Here is a 19,715-nt window from a genome sequence, read left to right as displayed (position 1 = left end):
ACCCACTAACCTATCGACCTTCTGGGAAAACGAATAGTGAACTTTTATTTGTTAGAAATATGTTTTTTGTCCATTCATGTAGTGTCTGTGCCCATGTGACCCCTTTCGATCTAATCCTTAAGCATTACAAGTTCCTACTCTATGCCCAACAGCTAGATACCTTTTTGTTAAGGGTTTTATTCCAGGTTATTTGTATGGAAATGCTGGTTAAAAAGATGAGGGCAGCAACAACCAGAATAGACAGTACATACTGCCATCTAGTGTTTACAGAGAGCAGGCAACCTAAGCAAATTAATTTGACAAATTGCAATGGAGATTAAGCTCCCTCAATTAAAATCAGAAACTGATTCATATTCGACTGATTGGTTGGATGAAAAAAGATATTATTTTAAAGAGTTGCGTCTATAAAACATTTAAAATGATTTTTCTCATATAACCGCAGGCACATTTATCTGCTGTATCTAAATGTGCTTGTTGGTGTCTGTCTCAGGACTGTTTTATTCTCTATGGCAGTAATGTCAACACTGCAAATTGTTATTCTAACATTGATGTACAGCTTATCATCCTCATCCAAGCTCTTACTCAGCAGCAGTTGGCTTTTACTACTGAAAGTTTAAATGTTATTATTATTATTATTTTTTTTGATGTCAACACAAAATGGTTATCAACAAAATGGAGGTAGAAAGAAAATCATACATTTTTTTACAAGTGATGTATGCATATCTAGGTAAATTTTTCAGATTTGTCCTTGAAAAGCGTACCAGAGGAGGAAGGTAAAGATTTATTTTTGCAAATTAGTTCAAATGCAAAGAAACCAAGATCCAGCCACTTTCAGGTCTTTTCTCTTTTCATGATGGCCAGACTTCTGGAGTGCAAGGCTAAAAGATATCCCCATCATCTGATCCTTTTACCTGCACTGTGGATCTTGCCATCATTCCCAGTTACCTGGATCTTGGATGAATGCTAAAAAAAATTTCTGAAGAACTCAGAGAAAATCTGTGTTTATAGTGAAATAACATTTCATACAGGTGGACAGTATATTTAAATCAGAGAATGAGTGAACACCGTTTGGTTGCACTGGATTTTATTTAGGAGTACCAGAGTAAATGGGGCAGATTCTAATGCACAGTAGATGTTTTTCCACATTTTTTTTTTCTGTTAAGAAAAGTAGCCAAAGTGTTTATCTTTTTTCCTTAAAATACACCAATTAAATATTTTAAGTTTGTGTTTGCTACATGATAAAACATGGCAAACATAAATATCAAACTACTTGTGCACACAAGTAGTTTGATGTTACGTTCGTTGGGCTTTCAAGGCTGAAAAAGGAGAGACAATGGCTCTTGAATCCATAAAAACAGAAGAAACCATGAATGCAAACCCTAGCCGTTTATTTATATGATATTTCATAATACAAGATTATAACTTTCAATAGATACATATGTACTTTGTGTTTATAGGTAGGCATTACACATTCAAGTCCAGGTTCAGTGCAGTGATGAAGTGTCTAATGTGAATTTTTCCAGATTGTTATCATCAAACTAGAAGTGAACAAAGAGCTTTACATCTGTTTGCACTTCTTTTAATTTATTTCTCAAATTTTCTCTTCTTACCTGCTCTTTCATCATCCATTTATATCTAAATTAATGTAAATAATCTCCCTGGATTATTTTTTTTTTCTGTAGTCAGACTCTATCAATTTGATTAATTTAGGATTAGTTCTCTTAAAGGAGTGAAAGACAATTATTCCAGAATTCCTCCATTGTGGTTGTAGGATTTTGGGTTATCAGGGGAAACATGCACTGATATAATTAGAGATCCAAGAAGGTCCACATTTAGGTTGCAAATCAATTCAAAACTGGATTATCCCAGATTGTGAAGGGTCTATTTGCCAAAAATAATATAAAACTGAGTAAACTTAGAACCAGATGTTCATAGGAGTGCAGATTATAAAGGTAATGCACATTTTACTGAGTATTTAAATCTTTACAAATTTCATCGATCTTTGAATTTTTGGTGTTCTTGAATATTTAAGATAATTAAACAACTCCTAATTTCAGGCATAAATAATCAGAGCTAATTCAAAAAGCAGTTTTTAGATGATTTTATCTACCAACCAAGCCTCACATGAAAACTGACTGCACCTGTTTTAAAGCCTCAAATTAACTGTGGTAAATCCCTTAATTTTGGTTTAATTTCAATAGTAATATCAAAGCAGACACCAGAGTCTAATTGAATTTATCAAGAAAACAGGGAAAACAAAAAACCCTGATCCCAACGAAATCAGTACACTGATCTAGACATATGAAGACCAGATATGCAACATAATTTATGAGGCCGAGTCAAGTTCCATGGTTTGCCTTCCCTAAGCTGTTTACTTGTGGATCTCCTTGGACCAAGAATCTGCTCTAGAGCTTCTTCAGTTGAAGCCTGCCTACTTTTAAACTCTGTCCTTTGGAATTGGGATTGTTTTTCCTTTTAAAGGCCTACCAGTAACTCCATCATGGTAAGCCAGTTTATTACATTCATTAAGTACAAGATACTGAAATCGCCTTTGCTAATTATTCTCAGTTGCCGGTCAATCCTGCATTTCAAAAGCTGGTTTTAATCCTTTCATTTTTTCAATAAGAATTTTAATTGCTTACTTGAGTCCTTCTGGGGATTTCTGCATGTTGGCCAAAAAGACCCTAAATCCATGTTATAGTCAAATTTCAGCTTTAAATACGGTTTAATTGACCATAAATTGACAAGTCATCATAAAAAGTAAAAAAAAAATAAAATAAGGCTAAATTAAAAAACAATTCTAAGAATTGGTGTGACATCAATCACACCAATTCTACAGCCAAGGAACTGGTTTTGACTGAATTGATATAGCCAAGGAACTGGTTTTGGCTGAATTGATACAGCCAAGGAACTGGTTTTGGGAGTCATTATATATAATATAGAGTGGTTCAATCTGAAATATTGCCAGCAAAAATAAGCAAACATGAATGAAATCTTCAATGAAGTTAGATACTTTTCACGGCATTGCAAGTCATAATCTATGCAAAGGAAAGGGTGCATGGCATTTGCCACATGTGATCTGTGCTTATATCATACAGTCTTGGGCAGAAACCTTAACACTGTTCAAAACATTTGGGAGAAAATCATATCCAGTTCTCAGAGTGTCAAAGGTTGGAGCCTTGAGAATAAAAGGCATTCATGCTTTTGTCGGTGAACAGCAGTAAGGATCCCAGTGAAGCTTGGGGGACAATCAAAGTGTGTCGCTTTAAGAAGGGAAACGTGTGTGTTGTCAGAGGGGGCTTGCAGCTGTCACAGTAGATGTAGAGAGGGATAAGAAAAAGGGGCTCACAAACTTTTCAGATACTGACTCTAAGTTTGTTATTGTGAACATGTGTGTTTATGCATCCTGAGGCACTCTGGAGTGCATGAATGAGTGAGTTCAGGTTTTATAGCAGCTGATGTGTCTTTAGACAGACACAATTTCATCATCTGGATCTATTATATCAACTTTTAAGTTAATGACATCAGTTCACACTCTTACGCAGCCTTTACAGTTGCTGACACATATCATTCCCTTTTGAGTACATTTCCCAATGCACAGCAGAGGCTGTGATGCATCAGTCTCAGAGGAAAGGGTTGTGGCTATACGTTTGTGTCTGAGCATGTGGTGCCGGTCGAGGAGACAGAGGGAGCAGAGGCTGCGGGAGGTTAGAGGGAAGGTCCAAGATCCCAGAAGAAGGCTGTGTGAGGGAGGATGGCAGGACAGGCGGCTGGTGGAGCAGAGGAAGAGGCAACGACGGGCTGTAAGACAGCATGTGGGGGGGCAGCGGCGACGTAGAGGAGGGTCGCATTTGGTTGAGGGTGAGCCGTGGTTGGTCGCAGTGAAAAGGATTGGTGGGAGATGGTGCGCTCAGACCTGAGAGGACAAAATTTGGTTGGATACTCTGAATAAGGCAGGAATAAGTTAAGAACTAAGAAGCTGCACAGTACCTGAGAGGAAGGGGTTGTTTTGCATCTTAGCAGGGGGCTTGGGGGGAATCAGAGTGTCCAAATTGACCAGCGAGGCCCCTGTGGGTCCCAGGAAGGTCTCTGGAGTCTGGCAAACACGAGCAGCTGGGGCGGCGAGGGGTGGCGCCAAGCAGGAGAGGTCAAACATCTCCGGACTGGCCGACATGCGACCGTTCACCTGGTGCTTTAATGACGGATCTGGTTTGAATGGATCTGAGCGGGAGTCTTGCTCAGGAAACAGTTCAAACTCTGTTTTTTCAGCAAACAACTCTGCATCTGGAAAATGAGAACAAAACAAGGTTTTAGAAATAACCTTTACTAAAACTGCAAAGTGCAAAGATGAGAAATAAAAACAAACCCCAAGAGAGCCCATAACACCAAAAATTTTTACATAAAGGTTTTGAGATAGTTCCGATATCAGGTTCAGATTTTCCTGTAATATCGACAAACTTTAATGTATTTTGTTATAGTTACCAAATACCAACAAAAAGTACATTGGCCTTTTTCACGCAAGGTCACATACAGTAGGGCCAAAAAGTATTTAGTCAGCCACTGATTGTGCAAGTTCTCCTACTTAGAATAATTAGAAAGGTCTGTAATTGTCACATTTCAGCTATGGGAGATGAAATGAGAATAAATAAAAAAATAATATTGTAGGATTTAAAAAAAAATGTAAATTATGGTGCAGATCTACAATTTTCTTCCTGGTGTCTTCGATAGCTCTTTGGTCTTGGCCATGGTTGAGTTTGGAGTGTGCGGCTGTGGACAGGTATCTTTTATACAAATAACGTGTTCAAACAGGTAATACAGGTAACGAGTGGAGGACAGATGAGCTTCTTAAAGAAGAAGTTTCAGGTCTGTGAGAGCCAGAAACCTTTCTGAGTGACCAAATACTTATTTCCCCCCTATAATTTACAAATAAATTCTTTAAAAATCCTACAGTGTGATTTCCTGCATTTTTTTTTCTCATTTTGTCTCTCATAGTTGAAGTGCACCTATGATGAATATTACAGACCTCTCTAATTATTCTAAGTAGGAAAACTTGCACAATCAGTGGCTTACTAAATACTTTTTGGCCCCACTGTATATTTTGATTTCATTCACTGATAATAACAATGATAGGTGCCTGGACATAATATTGATATCTATTCTCTGGTGGAAACATCCCAAAAGACATTAAATGGGCCAGTCATACACAAAAACCATCCAAAGATGTCAAAATTAAAACAAAGTTTAATCTAGCTTTGGATAGCTTTAATAGGCCCACATTTATTTATAATTTGAAAACGGCTTAGGGTTGTCTTTTTTGCTAAAGCAAATCAAATCATGATATAGCAAAAGATTTCTGTGACAAAATAAAAAAAAAAATTGTTAACAGCTGTGTTTTCACGCCATAGTGCATGCTAAAACAACACTCTTTTCTTCCCTCATATTTCTGTGTGTATCCACTCCATGCAGTACATCTTCCAATGTGAAGCATGAGTGTAAGCAATAATAGCAAAAACCCCTTTAGATGTATTTGCCATCCATCCATCCATCCATCCATGCATTTTCTGACACGCTTTATCCCAAGTGGGGTCACGAAGGGCTGCTCTTGCCTATCTCCAGCTGTTTATGGGCAAACAACCATTCACACACACTCACACCTAAGGAGAATTAACAGCCAATTAACCTAACAGTCATGGTTTTGGACTGTGGGAGGAAGCCAGAGTACCCAGAGAGAACCCACGCATGCTCAGGGAGAACATGCAAACTCCATGCAGAAAGACCCCAGGTCGGGAATTGAACCCACAACCTTCTTGCTGCAAGGCAGCAGTGCTACCCACTACTTTTGAGGAGTAATTGCTGAATAGGCCTAATGTGTTTATTTGGCAATAGGCAGAGTCTCTATGATCTTCTGTTTCCCCACCTGTGGGACTGGCTGGCAAAGGGGAGGTAGCTCTGGGACCCTCTTGATGAGGATCATCCTCTTCCTGTAGCGTGAACGGATCGGTCCCATCATGGTCTGTGTGGTAAAATGAAAACTTTGAATTTTAATGCTTTTTCTTAAACAGTACAACAAGATAAGAAAAGTATGGCCTGGTTTTTAATTAATCTTACTTTTAAAACCCATATCCAAAAATGCAATCTAGCATGACAAAAAAGCCTTCATAAGATCATAGAACACATTCTCATAAGCCTTCATAAGAACATAGAAATCTTTCTCTAAATAGAATGCATATGTTTCCAGTTGAATGTCTATGTGAATCGGGCAGCTTTACTAATGTCTTCTAAGAATAGACACCTATCTCAGGTTCACTGTAGGTATGTGGGGTATCATTTATAAATCATGTGTGGAATCCATACAAAAAAAAAAAAAATACTGCAAACACCTGAAAATGAAGAAGAGCAAAAAAAAAAAAAAAAAAAAAAAAAAAAAATCCTGAATCATAAAACAATGTCCAAGCACAGAACCAATTCATTTTCCTCTATAGATCACAGCTGTGCCCCTAAAGTTAGCGGCTCCAAGGCTCCACTTCCTGGTTGGCCCTCTCCCTGAGCCCAAAAAAGCGTTTATGGTCCATTCAAAGTGCCATATGATTATCATTGTGTATTTAAATGAGCCATCTGATCAATATTGATAACACCTTCAGAGTCTGACGTGGACTGACCATACTGTATGTACAGGGACATCCAGACAGCTTTGAGCTTATAACTGACTGTGAGATCTAAGCTCTATAGATACATTTAAAGTATTTTTTCCTAAAAATTACTCTAGGCAGAGAATCTGCGAACTGGTGTTTTTTTCTTTAGCAGCAATTTGTGCTACAAAGAACCAACAAGAACAACTGTAATTAATTAAAAAAATAAAATAAAATAGGTTTAATATCAGCAAGAATGTTCATTATTAGGCCACGGCTTATTTTTTCTAAAGTTTTCCAAGTCTCTTGTTGATTATTTTCTTTAATAAATTGACTGCAGCATAAAATCTCATTCATTTTCGCTTATATTAAACATGTAAACTATTTATACATATGAATATATTAACTACTGCATGTACCACAGATTGCTTAGTTATATTTATTTGTGTTGCTTTAGAACCGTGCATCAAACTATCCTTTCCTTTTTTCCATACTGCAGATCTACAGAGTGTCCTCTACATTTCAACCTCTGTGATGAACAGGGATGACGTGGACCCCTCAGGTCCCGGAGCAGCGCTCTAGGGAGTCTGATCAGCTGATAACAGGCCATCCCTCTTTGCCAGGAAACATTGTAATCCCTGAAATGTTTTCCCTCCAAATTCTACCATTTCTAAATTCTCCAGCATAGCTAAATATACGTACCAGTGTGGATGGGTCAGAGTTTGTATGAGGGACTGCACATATTCATAACAAATATGTTTTTTTATTAATCCCAACCATGGAAGTTAGTGCATGCAATTCCCAGGCCACCTTTTGTACATATGCAAGTTTTATAAATTAGACCCTGATGCACTTTTGGACAATGGGGAATATTAGACTTCCCAGTGAGAACTCAAGCATTGCTGGTGGGGAACATAGAAATTCTGTGAATGCATCTGGAATTCAAGCCTGGTGCAAAACAAATGCACTAAAAAATAAAAGTATTGGAGTTGTGATTTTCCATCTTCCAGCAGAGCAACAACCCCAATAAAAACTGCCAAACCTTCAACAGAGTGATTTTCAACACATTCTTTAGTTAGAATGGGCCAGTCAGCTAAATCTAGCTGGATACTACATTTAAAGATTTTTTATTAGTCAAAAATAAACATATATATTTATTTTACTGTAAAGTTATGCACTACTCTGTATTGCTCTGTAACATAACATATATATCTATAAACATTTATTAAAATATGCAAAAGGTTGAGGTAAAAAGTTCAACACGCATAGATATTTGTGTAACTGAATGTGCATTCTCCTGAGTCTCTCTGATGTTCGATAAAGGGTAAGTACCACCATCTGTTGGGCTGTTCCAAGCATTGTTGTGAGGGCTGGAAGCTGCAGGTGCTACTTCCCAAGGGTCTGAGTGTGAGTTGGTACATGGAGCCCAAGGATTAGAGTTGTTGGAGCATGAGGACGGGGCTACCCAGGGGCTATTAATCACAGGAGTGCTTGACTGAACTGCTGTGAAAACAGACAGGAAAGGAAAACAGGAATTAGACTAGAAATCAGCCATTGTTTTGTCTGCTGACTTCTTGGGTTTCATTCTGACCTCCACTGTGTGTGCCTGTAATGACGCACCCACCTACAGAGTCCCAGGGATTAGAGGTAATGTTACAGGACGGCTGAGCTGACGTCCAAGGGTCACTTGGGCAAGGCTGTGGCTCAGATGAGGATCCAAATATGTCCACCAGATCCAACATGGCAGACTACAGGGCAAACATAGAGACTAATGAAAAAAGATTTTCTCATTAAATTCAAGTCTATAGTTTATTAAACACATAAGAAACCTAACCATAGCCACTGATATTTAGAAACACAAAAAACACATATATGCACATCATAAACACATCACAAATCATATGTACAACTTTTTGGACATTTAAAATCACACAATCCAAAATGTCACACCATTTGCACCACTGAAACATTTCACAGTTACCCAGACACCTATTTTCTAATGCCTATATAACAATGCAAGCCACACTAGCTACTGCAGGTGAAAAGTAACCTTGCCTGCAAGCTAAATTGTTGTTATATTTGTGCATTAGCGAACACATGAGAATCCATTTTATTCTGCTCCCAGTTCATCCATTCCAGACCGACCCAATATTGGTTGACCAATTACACTGCACTTCAGTATTATGGTTTAAATAGGCACATACAGTTGTGACTAAATAAAAGAGCTGCAGAGCCGACCACCGAAACTAAATTAACACAGCACTACAGGAGGACACAGAGAGCGACTGTTACCACATCTGTTTCATCAGAATATACAATTTCATCTTTGAAAGTGGAACAGCAGGAGCAATACAAGATAAGTTGCTACTGTGTCTTAAGAAATTGTGCTGAAGTTAAACAAAACAATATAGAAAGCCCAAATACAGTTGTATTTATTCCCACCTGAACAGGAACTGTGGCTTTTGGGATGGCATCAACAAAGAAAGAAGCCTCTGATCCAAGCTTAACGCAGTCAAGCTTGACTGAAACTTGCAGCTGCCTAATTGTATGGGCATGGTAGTGGGGGAAAGTTGACCTGACTACTTTGGGCCCAGGTTGGGAGAGGGGTCTTGGGTACCAGTAGTCAGGTCAACTTTTTCCTGAAAATTCAGAGTTCTTTTTGCGGTGTTTTATTTTTAAACTAAACAAACTAAATTAAGTTCTAGTGAACGGCCATTTATTTCCTGCTTCTAAAACATTGGTCTTTAAGACAAACAGTTAATCTACACAAGGCACCTAGTATGTTCCTCCAACTAACAAGTGGCATCTATTATGACCAGAAACAGATGCCAATCTGCTACTGGTAGCACTGCTATGCCTGATTGTTGCAAGTTTAACTTCAGGTGAATCCTGGTAATAAGGCTGGTGACTGGGAAAAAAAAGAATGTTCCTCTATTTAGGACAACAGGGAGGAACATTAGGGCCACAAAATGTGGTCCGATAGCTCATGTCTTTATATGTGTGTATTAGGCATGAATTTAAAATTTTGACTTGGTGCGTACTGAAGCACACCTAAAGTAAATAATTTCAAACATGCACTGGTGTTTTAAGGAATCTGTAAACAAGCGTTGTGCAAAATCAGCCTAAAATAAATCATGAAAAGCTGAAAATGAATGTGACCTTCATTGTTATAATGAGGTCATGTAAACCTTTGATGAGAACTGCATTAGAGAAATCAATATTTACACAATGAAGGGAAAGTGTTTTTATCCTCCCTGATATGATGGGCTGTGGTATTTGTGTACCTGATAACATGAACATGCTGTATAATGTGTCAGCTGGCTACCATTTACACCCACTTTTTATTCTGTTTTACTGACGCGACTGAAAGCTCCTGTCTCTCTGAGATAAGAGTAATACGAACATGGTGTAGCCAATTACACGCCTCTGTTACATTTATATAACACAGTCAGTGAGTCTGATTGGCTTTTTGACAGATGTACAATGAGATCAGGACTGTCAGGGTAATGTGATGGAGCATTAAGGTTAAATATGACAGTAAAATAAAACCCCTTTACCCCTTTCCGAGCCCTCTCTGAAAGCCCCCTTCACATTTTTTGTTACTACTGTTATTATTTGTTTAATTTATCCTCCTTATCTCCAAATCCAACCTAAAAGCTTGGCCTCATTCTAAAATCCCTGCCAGCTGCCACCCACAAAAAAGCCCACCCACCAATCTATGCAAATCTGCCTTAAACCAAACACAAGCTATCCTGCTCATACACACACATTTTCAAACTAACCTCATGCGTCCCTGACTGGCTCTCTCTTCGACTCTCATCCAGGGCCTTCTGTAACACGGAGTCGTCTCCTTGGCGACAGCGCTGCTCCTGCATTGGCGGCATAGTGACATCATGAATGTAACAAACCCTTGAGCACACCCCCGTAAGCACAATAATATTTTGGCCTGATCCGGCAGGGTTAAACCAAACAGGGATGTTAAAGCTTATGTACAAAAAGATGATTAGAGCAGAGTAGTGGTAAAAACACCCAAGAGTTCATATTTTGAAGACGAAAAATGTTGTTTTGGGTACACCATAAAAAAGAGGGAATCATTCCACATGACAGAAGAGATGGACGGGAAAAAAAAGTGAAGAAAAATAAAAAGCCCAAAAGCTACAAGGGATTGTCATATAAGCCATCTATCCTCAATATGCATGAAACAACACAGAGTAGAAGGTTAATTAAAGTTTTTTATTGAGCAGCGAGGTGACAGGTTTGTATCTCTTTGTACCTCTGGCTCTTTTTTTATTAAAGCTTTAGGCAATCCACAGTTGTGTTTTTTTTCATCCATCTCTATGGTAACAGTGTAAGGAAGGGCAGATGTTGAAAACCCTTAACCAAAACCCACACAAACGTTATGCTACTACTGCTCATCTGCTCACAAATACCTTTTTTTCCTCCTTTCTATGCACCTTATGAACTATAAATGAAGTTTTTATGGTAAAAATTTAAAAGGTGGGTTAAAAACCCATTCAAATAGAACATCTTTAATATCAGTAGTACATTTGATTAAAAACTGTAGTTTATATTAAAGGCACACTATGCAACATTTTTCAGTTAATTAATGTGTTCCATAACGTTTTGGATGATTAAATGAGTCATTTCAGGTTGAACAAAGGTATTCTCGGCCGCCCTGGTGGTCTGTGGGGGAAATACCGCACTTGCAATTGCAGGAGCCCTCGGCCCGCACCCACAGGCTCAGAAGTCTCGCGAGAGTCGGTCTTGCTTTACGGCGAGAACTGCTACACTCCCCCAGTTAAAAGCATGCTCGTTGCTAGCACATTGGCGATCTTTGTGCAGTTATCATGGCGGAACCAGCGTGAAAACAGCGAAAGCCCATGTCGGAGCAGGCAAGAAAGAGGAAAAGGGCTCTGGACAGAGAGAGGAGTCGGGCGAACGGGTGAACATCGGGCTAGCTTTTTCCGAATGGCGAGAGCTAATATAAAAAGAAGGCTGCAAGGCTGACGCGGACCTCGCGTTTCTGCTGATGCGATTGTAAGTAACATTGGAATGGTTTCTCTCTCTCTGTGTGCATGTTCATACTTTCACTGTGTTAGTCATTCGTTGCGTTCGCCTGTCTGCTAAGCTCAAAACAACCGCGCCTGGCTTGACGGAGAAACCAGGAGAACAGCTGTGCATATTTACGACAGTGCACTTTTACTTTCGCCCTCTGGGGGGAGCCTCGCTGGAAAATCAACACCGGTTGCATAGTATACCTTTTAGTGAATGGGGGCGTCCATTATATCAAAGCTGATTTAAAAGCTCTGATAACAGAGCTGTTGGCATTTAAACAAAAATAAATATGGTCAAATTTGAAGAGGGGAGAGTAAGGACACAGAGCTGCTGGTCTCTTTTAAATTCTTCATGTGTGTTGTTTTTGTTTTCTTAGTTTAATGCTCGTATAATGGTTCAGGTAAAGGTTCCATTAAAAAAGACTGGGGTCAACTGATGAACAAAATGGAGATAATGTGACGAAGTGGTTTTGGTTTTCTTCAACTGAAACTGTTAGAAACCAGGCTCCACTAGGACCCAGTTATCTCTCTTTACCAAGCTGATGTGAAAAACAGGCCGCATATATAACATATTTTGCCTCTCTGTATGTGTCTTTCATTATCTTACCTTCTGACTTTCCTCTCTGCTCATTGCTAAAGCCAGCTGGAGCTGCAGTTCCTCCTCCCCGCTGGTCTGAGGCCGGGCCTGTTCCAGGTCTGAGGCGGCGTGGGGGGACGAGGCTGAGGCTGCAGAGGGAACACAAAATGTTCAGGCTGAGTGAGGGTGGGCGAACAGATTCACAATGGCAGAGAGCCCAGGAGGTGAGGAGCTCATTTGCATATGTTCAGACACCGACACTGATTACAGAAGGAAGGAAGGTTAAAGGAAGAAAAAGCTCCATACATGTTTGTTAACGAGGCAATGAAGGAGACTTGCACAAAACTTGGAAAATTATTACTACTTGGAAACAAAGGGAAAAGGGAAGATCTTTAATGAGAAAAGTAGCTTCAGGTAAAACTTTGTACTAAAACATGTTACCTGCTCCATATAATTCTAGATTCAGACTCACAGTTGAACGAGCACGGTGAGCCCCTGGAGCGGCTAAACTCCTCTCCGTACAGCACAGCCATGCTGGGCTGACTTGTACGTCTGCCAGGGTGATATGCTGGAGGAATGCCTCCATAAACGCCACTGCCGCTTCCGCTGCCCCCTCCGGTGCCTCCTCCAGCCATTCTCTCCTTGGTCTTCAGGGCCTGACTCCTCTCCTGACGCAGTCGGTCCTCGTCCCGCAACAGACACACCAGCTGCCGCGCTTTTTCCCTAACGTTTGCTCCCTGGTCTCTGCCATCACGATCCATATACTGGAAGTCCCGCAGGGTCTGAACAAGACACAAAACGCATTTTTCCTAACAGTTACACTTGACACACTCTTTAATTTTAGATTTGGGGAATGTAGGACAACAGATGGACTTTTTAACCATCAAGCTTTCAGTCACATCTTTAAAACAGAAGCAGCACAAGCCTGAATTCTTGTAACACAATTATAGGACAGTTCATTTAGAAGAACCTTTTTAAAATCCTTGGAATATATGGAGGATTTCAATAAAAATATACATAGTAGTCATTTTTTCTTGTGTGTATAACAGACAATTATTGAAAAAAAAATGCAATATGTGATATTGATAATAGCAATAACTGCATAATTTCGAAAAAATATACATACGGTAAATCTAAATTGTCACAGTCGGAGAATTAATTGTGATTTCAAAATAAACAAGCTAAGAAGCGTCTTTAATAAATTGCTTGATAGTGATAAGGAGCTAATTTCTCAAAATAAAAGTAGTTCTCTTAGCAGGTTTTATATACTGATATTGAAATGATTACACATTTGCTACAGTATATATTGTGCAGTCTCAGATATGCAGGAAAAAGTTTGTGAAAAAATTGCTAGTAATACAAGCTGTAGCAATTCACTACAGGTGGTGCACAGATTAGTCCTTTCTTTTATCAAGAGTTAGTCTAATACGAATAACCTCATTGTTTAAGGTAATACTTCACACATGTAACTGTCATTGTTTTTATTTTTAGCATTTTAATTAAACAAATTTGGGTAAATTGTGAACAAGCTGGGCTGCAGGGCAGCACAGTTTGAAGCACAGTTTGTAGCACAGTTGCCTCTCTGCTGGATTTCTGGCTTCCTCCCACAGTCCAAAAACATGTTTGACTGTTTGACTAGTGACTCTAATTAGGTGTTAGAGGGTGTGTGCATGGTCCAGTTACTGTGTTGCCCTGTGTTAGACAGGAAACTATTAAGTCCATACCCCTCCTTTTTCCCAAAAGACTGCAGGAAATAGGTACAGGCCCCTGATACCCTCATGAATAAGTGGTAGAAAATGGATGAATGGATGTAAATAGTAACCTAGCCTGCAAGCTGAACTCTCGCGGAATTTGCGAGTTCACAAACAAGGTATCAACCTCGTATTACTCCAGCTTAAACTGCTCAAGACTGACCCAAACAGGTCAGCCAATCATATTACATTATTTTGAGACATAAAGCTGTGATGAAATCAAGAGCTGCCAAGATCAGCACTATTTTTCATTTTGAAAAATAGTGCTACTTCTATCACATCTGTTTGGTCAGAATTCACAATTTCAACGCTGTAAGAGGAACAGCAAGAACATAAAGGAGTGTGCTGTTGTGGTTTCTCATGATGTCTTCTGCGATCGCATTTGTTACTGAGATTGGTAGATGTTGTCTACCAAGGGAAGACAACATCTACCAATGAGGGAAGTTGTCTCTTCCCTCAATCAGCTCAAAAGGTTCTGATGAACGTCCATCCGTACCCTGAACAGATTCAGTGGGAGCAATCTAGGGTTAATAATATGTAAAACTATTGAGTGTTACACATTATCAATCTGGCTTCCCAGGTTAGTGAACAAGTTTAAAAGTCTAATTATATATCTTTATATATATATTTCAGTTTTGCATTTGAAGTTGTCAAAATTCAAACTGACTCTGGAAATCAGGACCATCTATAAATGAGGTGTTATTGTTCCTTTAATCAGTAACAAAAAAAAATCCACATTAGAAAAACAGAAATATTTATCCTTGATGGACAGATGCTAATTAAATTAGTTTATTTCTGAGACATGATGTTGGGATCTGGAGATCTGTCCACCTTTCTCCAGCAGAGGGCGCCCTAGGTCTCCTGGAGCTGACTACCACACCTATGGCTGATTTGCTCATCAGGGAGACCAGCATATAAGCAGCGGCAGAACTACACTTCAGTGCCAGAGTGTTAAGCCAGTTACGGTTAGCAAGCCTGAGCCAACCACCCTGCCTGATTCTCTGACTCCCTGAAAGCCTGACTTGAACCTAACCAGTTTTCCGTCCTCTCTGCCTCTTAGGAAGAATCTGACTGAGACCTGGAGCTCTGGAGGAGCAACTCAACTGAAACCTGCCTGCCTGCTCTCAGTAACAAACCTGAAGATCAAACTGTCTGGATCTGCCTACCATCCTCCAAGAAGCAACTTGAAGAAGCTCTGAACACTCAGAAGCCTGAAGCTAAGTTCTGTCGCTGCTAAGCCCTCTGCCATCAGTCAGTCTCTAGACCCTCCTGGTTCCCTCCCTCTGCTGCTCAGCCTGAATCTCTGAACAGGTACAGATCTGCACATTCTCTCAGCTATATGATCATTAGCTGCCTGGCTAACCTAACTGTCCCTCTCTGCAGAGAGCCCTTGTGTGACCAGTCCCGGATTTGATTCCAGCACCTGTCAACTAACCTTGTGTTTATCATTGATTCCAGAATCTGTTAAACAACCTTGTGCAAACCTTTAATAAATTGTTAAACTTTTACTCTGACTCCTGGGTGTTCTGCATGTGGGTTAGAAACCTGAATCCCAACATGACACATGATGTTCATCAGTCATCCAGACATAGGTTACAATCTGTTTCTCTTCATTTAAGAAAAGAAGTACTACCGTACTCTCATCTTTAACAAGTTAAGAGCAACAAGAACATTTTAATAATTACAAGGCCCTACAAATAATCAGTTCCCTTAAATTTCACACTTTGTCATACTGCAACCACAAATTAGTGTTTTGTTGTATTTTTGAATCATTTGGGTGTTAATTCGACAGAACTGGATAATTGCATCTCTGTAAAGTAATTTAAAGTTCAATGTTAAAATAACTGAAAATGATCAAAGGGTTTGAATCTTTAAATATTTTTATAAGTTGGTACATGCGTTCACTGGAGCAAGATTGGTTCACAGATTCAATAATAAAAATAATATACAAAATAACAGCAAACAGCTGCACTGCAGCGTAATCAGGTACCTGAATGGTGAATGCATTTTCTCGGCACTGTTGAGCTACCCTCTCTGATCCTGTCTTCAGTAAGTAATCCAGCAGAGTCAGGGCCTAGATGCAAAAAAGGCTTTCTCTAAGAAAATACAAAGTGATATATGCCAAACAGAGTTTTTTCTCTTCGAGAACATAGAGTGGCAAACCTTGTAGACGTGTCTCCAGTTCTTGCCACTGTCATTGAGCCGTTTCCACACCATTCCCATGACTTCAGCAAATGCCACAACGTTGAAGGTCAGGTCAGCAATCTCTGACATGAGAGACGATGATGGGCCCCATGGATCGTTGGAAGTGGCCTCCCGTACCTTCACATTGACAAGAACACAATGTCCGTTCATCAGGTATGCAGTATCCCCTGTTCTTCCTAGCGCTGGCATCAAGAGAGAATCCTGGTGTCTAAATTTAATCAAGTAAAGGACAACATGTATTTTTGTATTTAATGTATTTTGATTTATATACTTTAAAGAAAATACTTGCCAAAACAAAAATTTTAACAAGTTTTGCTTTCATTCACTTTTACTAAATAATCATTCAAAGTGCTAAGAAAAAAAAATTCAATTATGTGGGTTTAGGAAATAAAAGTATTTTGATTTTGTGAGAAGTTTGTCCCATTAAATTTGATGTAAAACTAAAATGTAATGGGACCCACAGCATTTGGAAAAATCATACCTGTAGTTAAACGTGATACTGAAAATAAATAATGAAATGTCTGACTACCAGTTAAGGAGGAGAATGAAAATCCAAACAACACCAGCAATTCCTCCTCTTAATGGTCCAAAAAACAAGCTGATAGTGAAGGATTGGCCTATTTAAAGACTTTACCTAAACCAGACAGAGATGAAGTGATGCAATCTTAAGCAGGGGGTTAATGCTCAGAGTCCTTTCAGTAGGAATAAACTGAAACAATGTCACAGGAAACAGTTAAGGGAAGTTGCTCCACAGACAATGGAAAAGTGTGGCCAAAAATATAAAGAATAAAACATCTGTTCTGGGGTAGATACTTAATTTAAAGCACAACGGGTATTCGCATAGGAAATAAGATACATTTTTATTCAGAGATACCTTTATTTCTGCTTCTGAATAGTTGTGCACAATATTCTTCACCTGTCGTCGCAAGGCAGATGTTGTCATGGTGAAATGTGGAGTAAGATGTTAGGGGAGAAAAAGTGAAAGCAAACGCTACATGGGTTAAAAGAGGAGTAGGGGGATCAGCAGAGTGAAGGTGGAGAGAGGGAGGGCTCCTCTTCTCTACCAGAAGTCCCAGGACACCCCTGTAAGAAAAAGGCAAACATGAAAAGTAATTATACAATATGTTACTCTGAACAGACTGTTGAAATAACTTAAAACATTGCTTCTTCTGCACTGGTTATGTCTACGTGGTAATTTTCCCACAATATCCTTAAGATCACCACAAACATTAACATTCTCCCTCTGCTCTGCAGAAACATGTATGCTTTTGTTTAGCTTAAGTTTACAGCCTGCTGTATGTAAAGTCAGCAAGCATGTCCTAAGCCTCAAAAACACTGTCTGTTACAACTAGATACTTCACATAGAAGTGGCTCACAGTTTCTGTCTCTAACTTGTCTGACAAAGTTTCTTGAATTTAATGTTAAAAAACAACGGACACTATGAGACCAAGGTCTTGGCCCCATAAGGATCAGTAGGTCTTCATAACATAATCTATGTTGGGGAAATGGGCCTGAAGCTATAAAAACTTTTAGAAAACACACACGCACACTAACCAGTATGTCCTGCTGACCTTGTGAGAAACCTTGCATTGACTTTTATTCCACTACCAATTTAATTTAAATTAAATTCAGACTAATTATATAGCTCCGATTCGGAACACATCATCTCAGGGTACTGTACAGGGACAACACTGTCAGACTGGTACTAAGACAATAACTTCTATCTTCTTTTCATTCAGAAGCAGAAAGTTAGAGTCATACCAATAAATCTTAACCTCAACTCAGTTCACACCTTAGTCCAAAACCTAACCTCTATTCCAAGAAGAAAACTTTCTTTATGAGGACCAGTTGCTGATCCCCTCCATGAGAAGTCCCCACTATGAGATATATTCCTGGAAATTGGCCTTACACTGTCCTCACAAAGTAACAAATAGGTAGGCACACTGATCCACACCCACACACAACCAACCCAGATACATTTTCTAAATTCCTATTTGAGAAGAAACTCAGGGGGATTGATGATTCCAGGCGGCTGCAATACTGTCGCTCTCCCTCTGATTACAGTGAGTTCTATTAACCCAGTAAACCCAGGCTGATTTAATATGACCTTAATAATTTTAATCTTATTTGACTTGGAAAAAAACTGATTTATTTTTATTATAATATTAATTCTTTTGCAAGAGTTTTCATCTTTTATTCTTTTATCTCCTTTTACGATTGTCCTTTAATTCTTTATCAAACATTTCACCCTGTTCATAATAAGTGATATCTGTCCCTTAAGCTTTGTCTCTAATCTTTGAGATGTAGGTCAACCGAGTTAAGACTTGACCCAAAGAGCAGCTTTTTCTCTGTTGCTGTCTTTGTTTTTTTCCCTGGATGAAAATCTGCACAGAGTAAAAAAGTAAAGCCTTTATAGGTTATAGAGCATAAGTTGCACTGCTTCCTTTTGCCATAACTTTCTCAGTGTTAAAACTAAAGCTGTCATAATATACCATCTGCTAACCTCTAAACTACAGAAAGGTTCACAAATAACTCCAAATTCCATATTATCATTTTAATTTTACCATTTCAACACATGAAGATCAATGTATTTTCTTTCTATAAGCTTTCACCTCCCTTTGACTGAAATGAGGAAGGTTTTGATAAGATAAATCAGTGAGTAGAGATCAATTGTATATTATTGAGCCGAGGCCTTTATAAGGTCAACAAATGTAACTAGATTAAAAGAAATGCAGCAAAAATAAGAACTAAAAGTAGAAATGAGATACAAGCATCTCCACTGCAAAATGATCAAGAAATACATAAAAAATTCTTAAAATAAGCATATTTACCTTTAATTTGAGTAGGTAAATGAGATGATTTTCCTGTGAAATTAGTATATTTACTCTTCAAATAAGACAATGTAATTATCTTTAAAATTCTAAATATAAATTGTCTTGTTCCATTAGCAAAGTGTCTCACTTACCTCCTCGATTCAAGACAAAAATCCCTTTGCAGTGTAATATTATCTAAGACTTTTATACTTATTGAACCTTTAACACTTCGAAATATCCATAAAAAACTTTGTCCTCTATTAATACTAAATTCTAACTCTTCACTTAACATAAAATTGCACTCAAAAATGGACTCATCCATCATTAAGTACTCTATAAAGTCATACAAGAATGATTTAATGTGTGGAAAATCCAAGTTTAGGTTTGATCCAAACAGAAAAATGTCTGTAGGGTCAATTGAAGAAGTCTGTGGGCAAGAGACACACTCACAATCTAAGAGACCTGGAAAGCTTTTAAAAGGCAAAGTTGGCATATATCACCAAGCCAAGATGTGGGATGATGATAAACCTCCAAGACTGAATGCTAGAAAAATCTAATCAAAAGCAATTTTAACACAGTATCATCTGCAGGCATTTTTTTGTTTTTCTTTTTTAAATTCAATTCACAATATAAAAAAAAATGGATGGATGGATGGATGGATGGATGGATGGATGGATGGATGGATG

The 19,715-nt window shown here is 38.7% G+C and overlaps 1 protein-coding gene across 4 annotated transcripts in view; it reads right to left on the bottom strand.

Moving 5' to 3' along the window:
- Nucleotides 1-2,875: 2,875 nt before the first annotated feature.
- LOC107082456 (epsin-3-like) overlaps nt 2,876-19,715 on the bottom strand; it is a 20,667-nt gene continuing 3,827 nt past the window's right edge. Inside the window, exons 2-12 of one of the 4 annotated variants that reach the window (XM_015371143.1) lie at nt 17,091-17,299; nt 16,175-16,333; nt 16,002-16,085; nt 12,733-13,042; nt 12,291-12,409; nt 10,412-10,498; nt 8,221-8,377; nt 7,962-8,132; nt 5,918-6,013; nt 3,991-4,284; nt 2,876-3,916 (exon numbers count right to left, since the gene is read on the bottom strand). In XM_015371143.1, coding sequence (XP_015226629.1) covers nt 3,624-3,916; nt 3,991-4,284; nt 5,918-6,013; nt 7,962-8,132; nt 8,221-8,377; nt 10,412-10,498; nt 12,291-12,409; nt 12,733-13,042; nt 16,002-16,085; nt 16,175-16,333; nt 17,091-17,159 — 1,839 coding nt within the window. In that variant the 5' untranslated portion in view covers nt 17,160-17,299 and the 3' untranslated portion in view covers nt 2,876-3,623. The remainder of the gene's footprint in view (nt 3,917-3,990; nt 4,285-5,917; nt 6,014-7,961; nt 8,133-8,220; nt 8,378-10,411; nt 10,499-12,290; nt 12,410-12,732; nt 13,043-16,001; nt 16,086-16,174; nt 16,334-17,090; nt 17,300-19,715) is intronic. The other 3 variants (XM_015371144.1, XM_015371145.1, XM_015371146.1) reach the window with 3 other exon arrangements.

The sequence above is a fragment of the Cyprinodon variegatus genome, unplaced genomic scaffold (genome assembly GCF_000732505.1).
Source record: "Cyprinodon variegatus isolate N-32 unplaced genomic scaffold, C_variegatus-1.0 Scaffold54, whole genome shotgun sequence".
Classification (NCBI taxonomy): domain Eukaryota; kingdom Metazoa; phylum Chordata; class Actinopteri; order Cyprinodontiformes; family Cyprinodontidae; genus Cyprinodon; species Cyprinodon variegatus.
The sequence above is the reverse complement of the archived record's forward strand: the minus strand, read 5'-3'. Positions and strand labels throughout refer to the sequence as shown.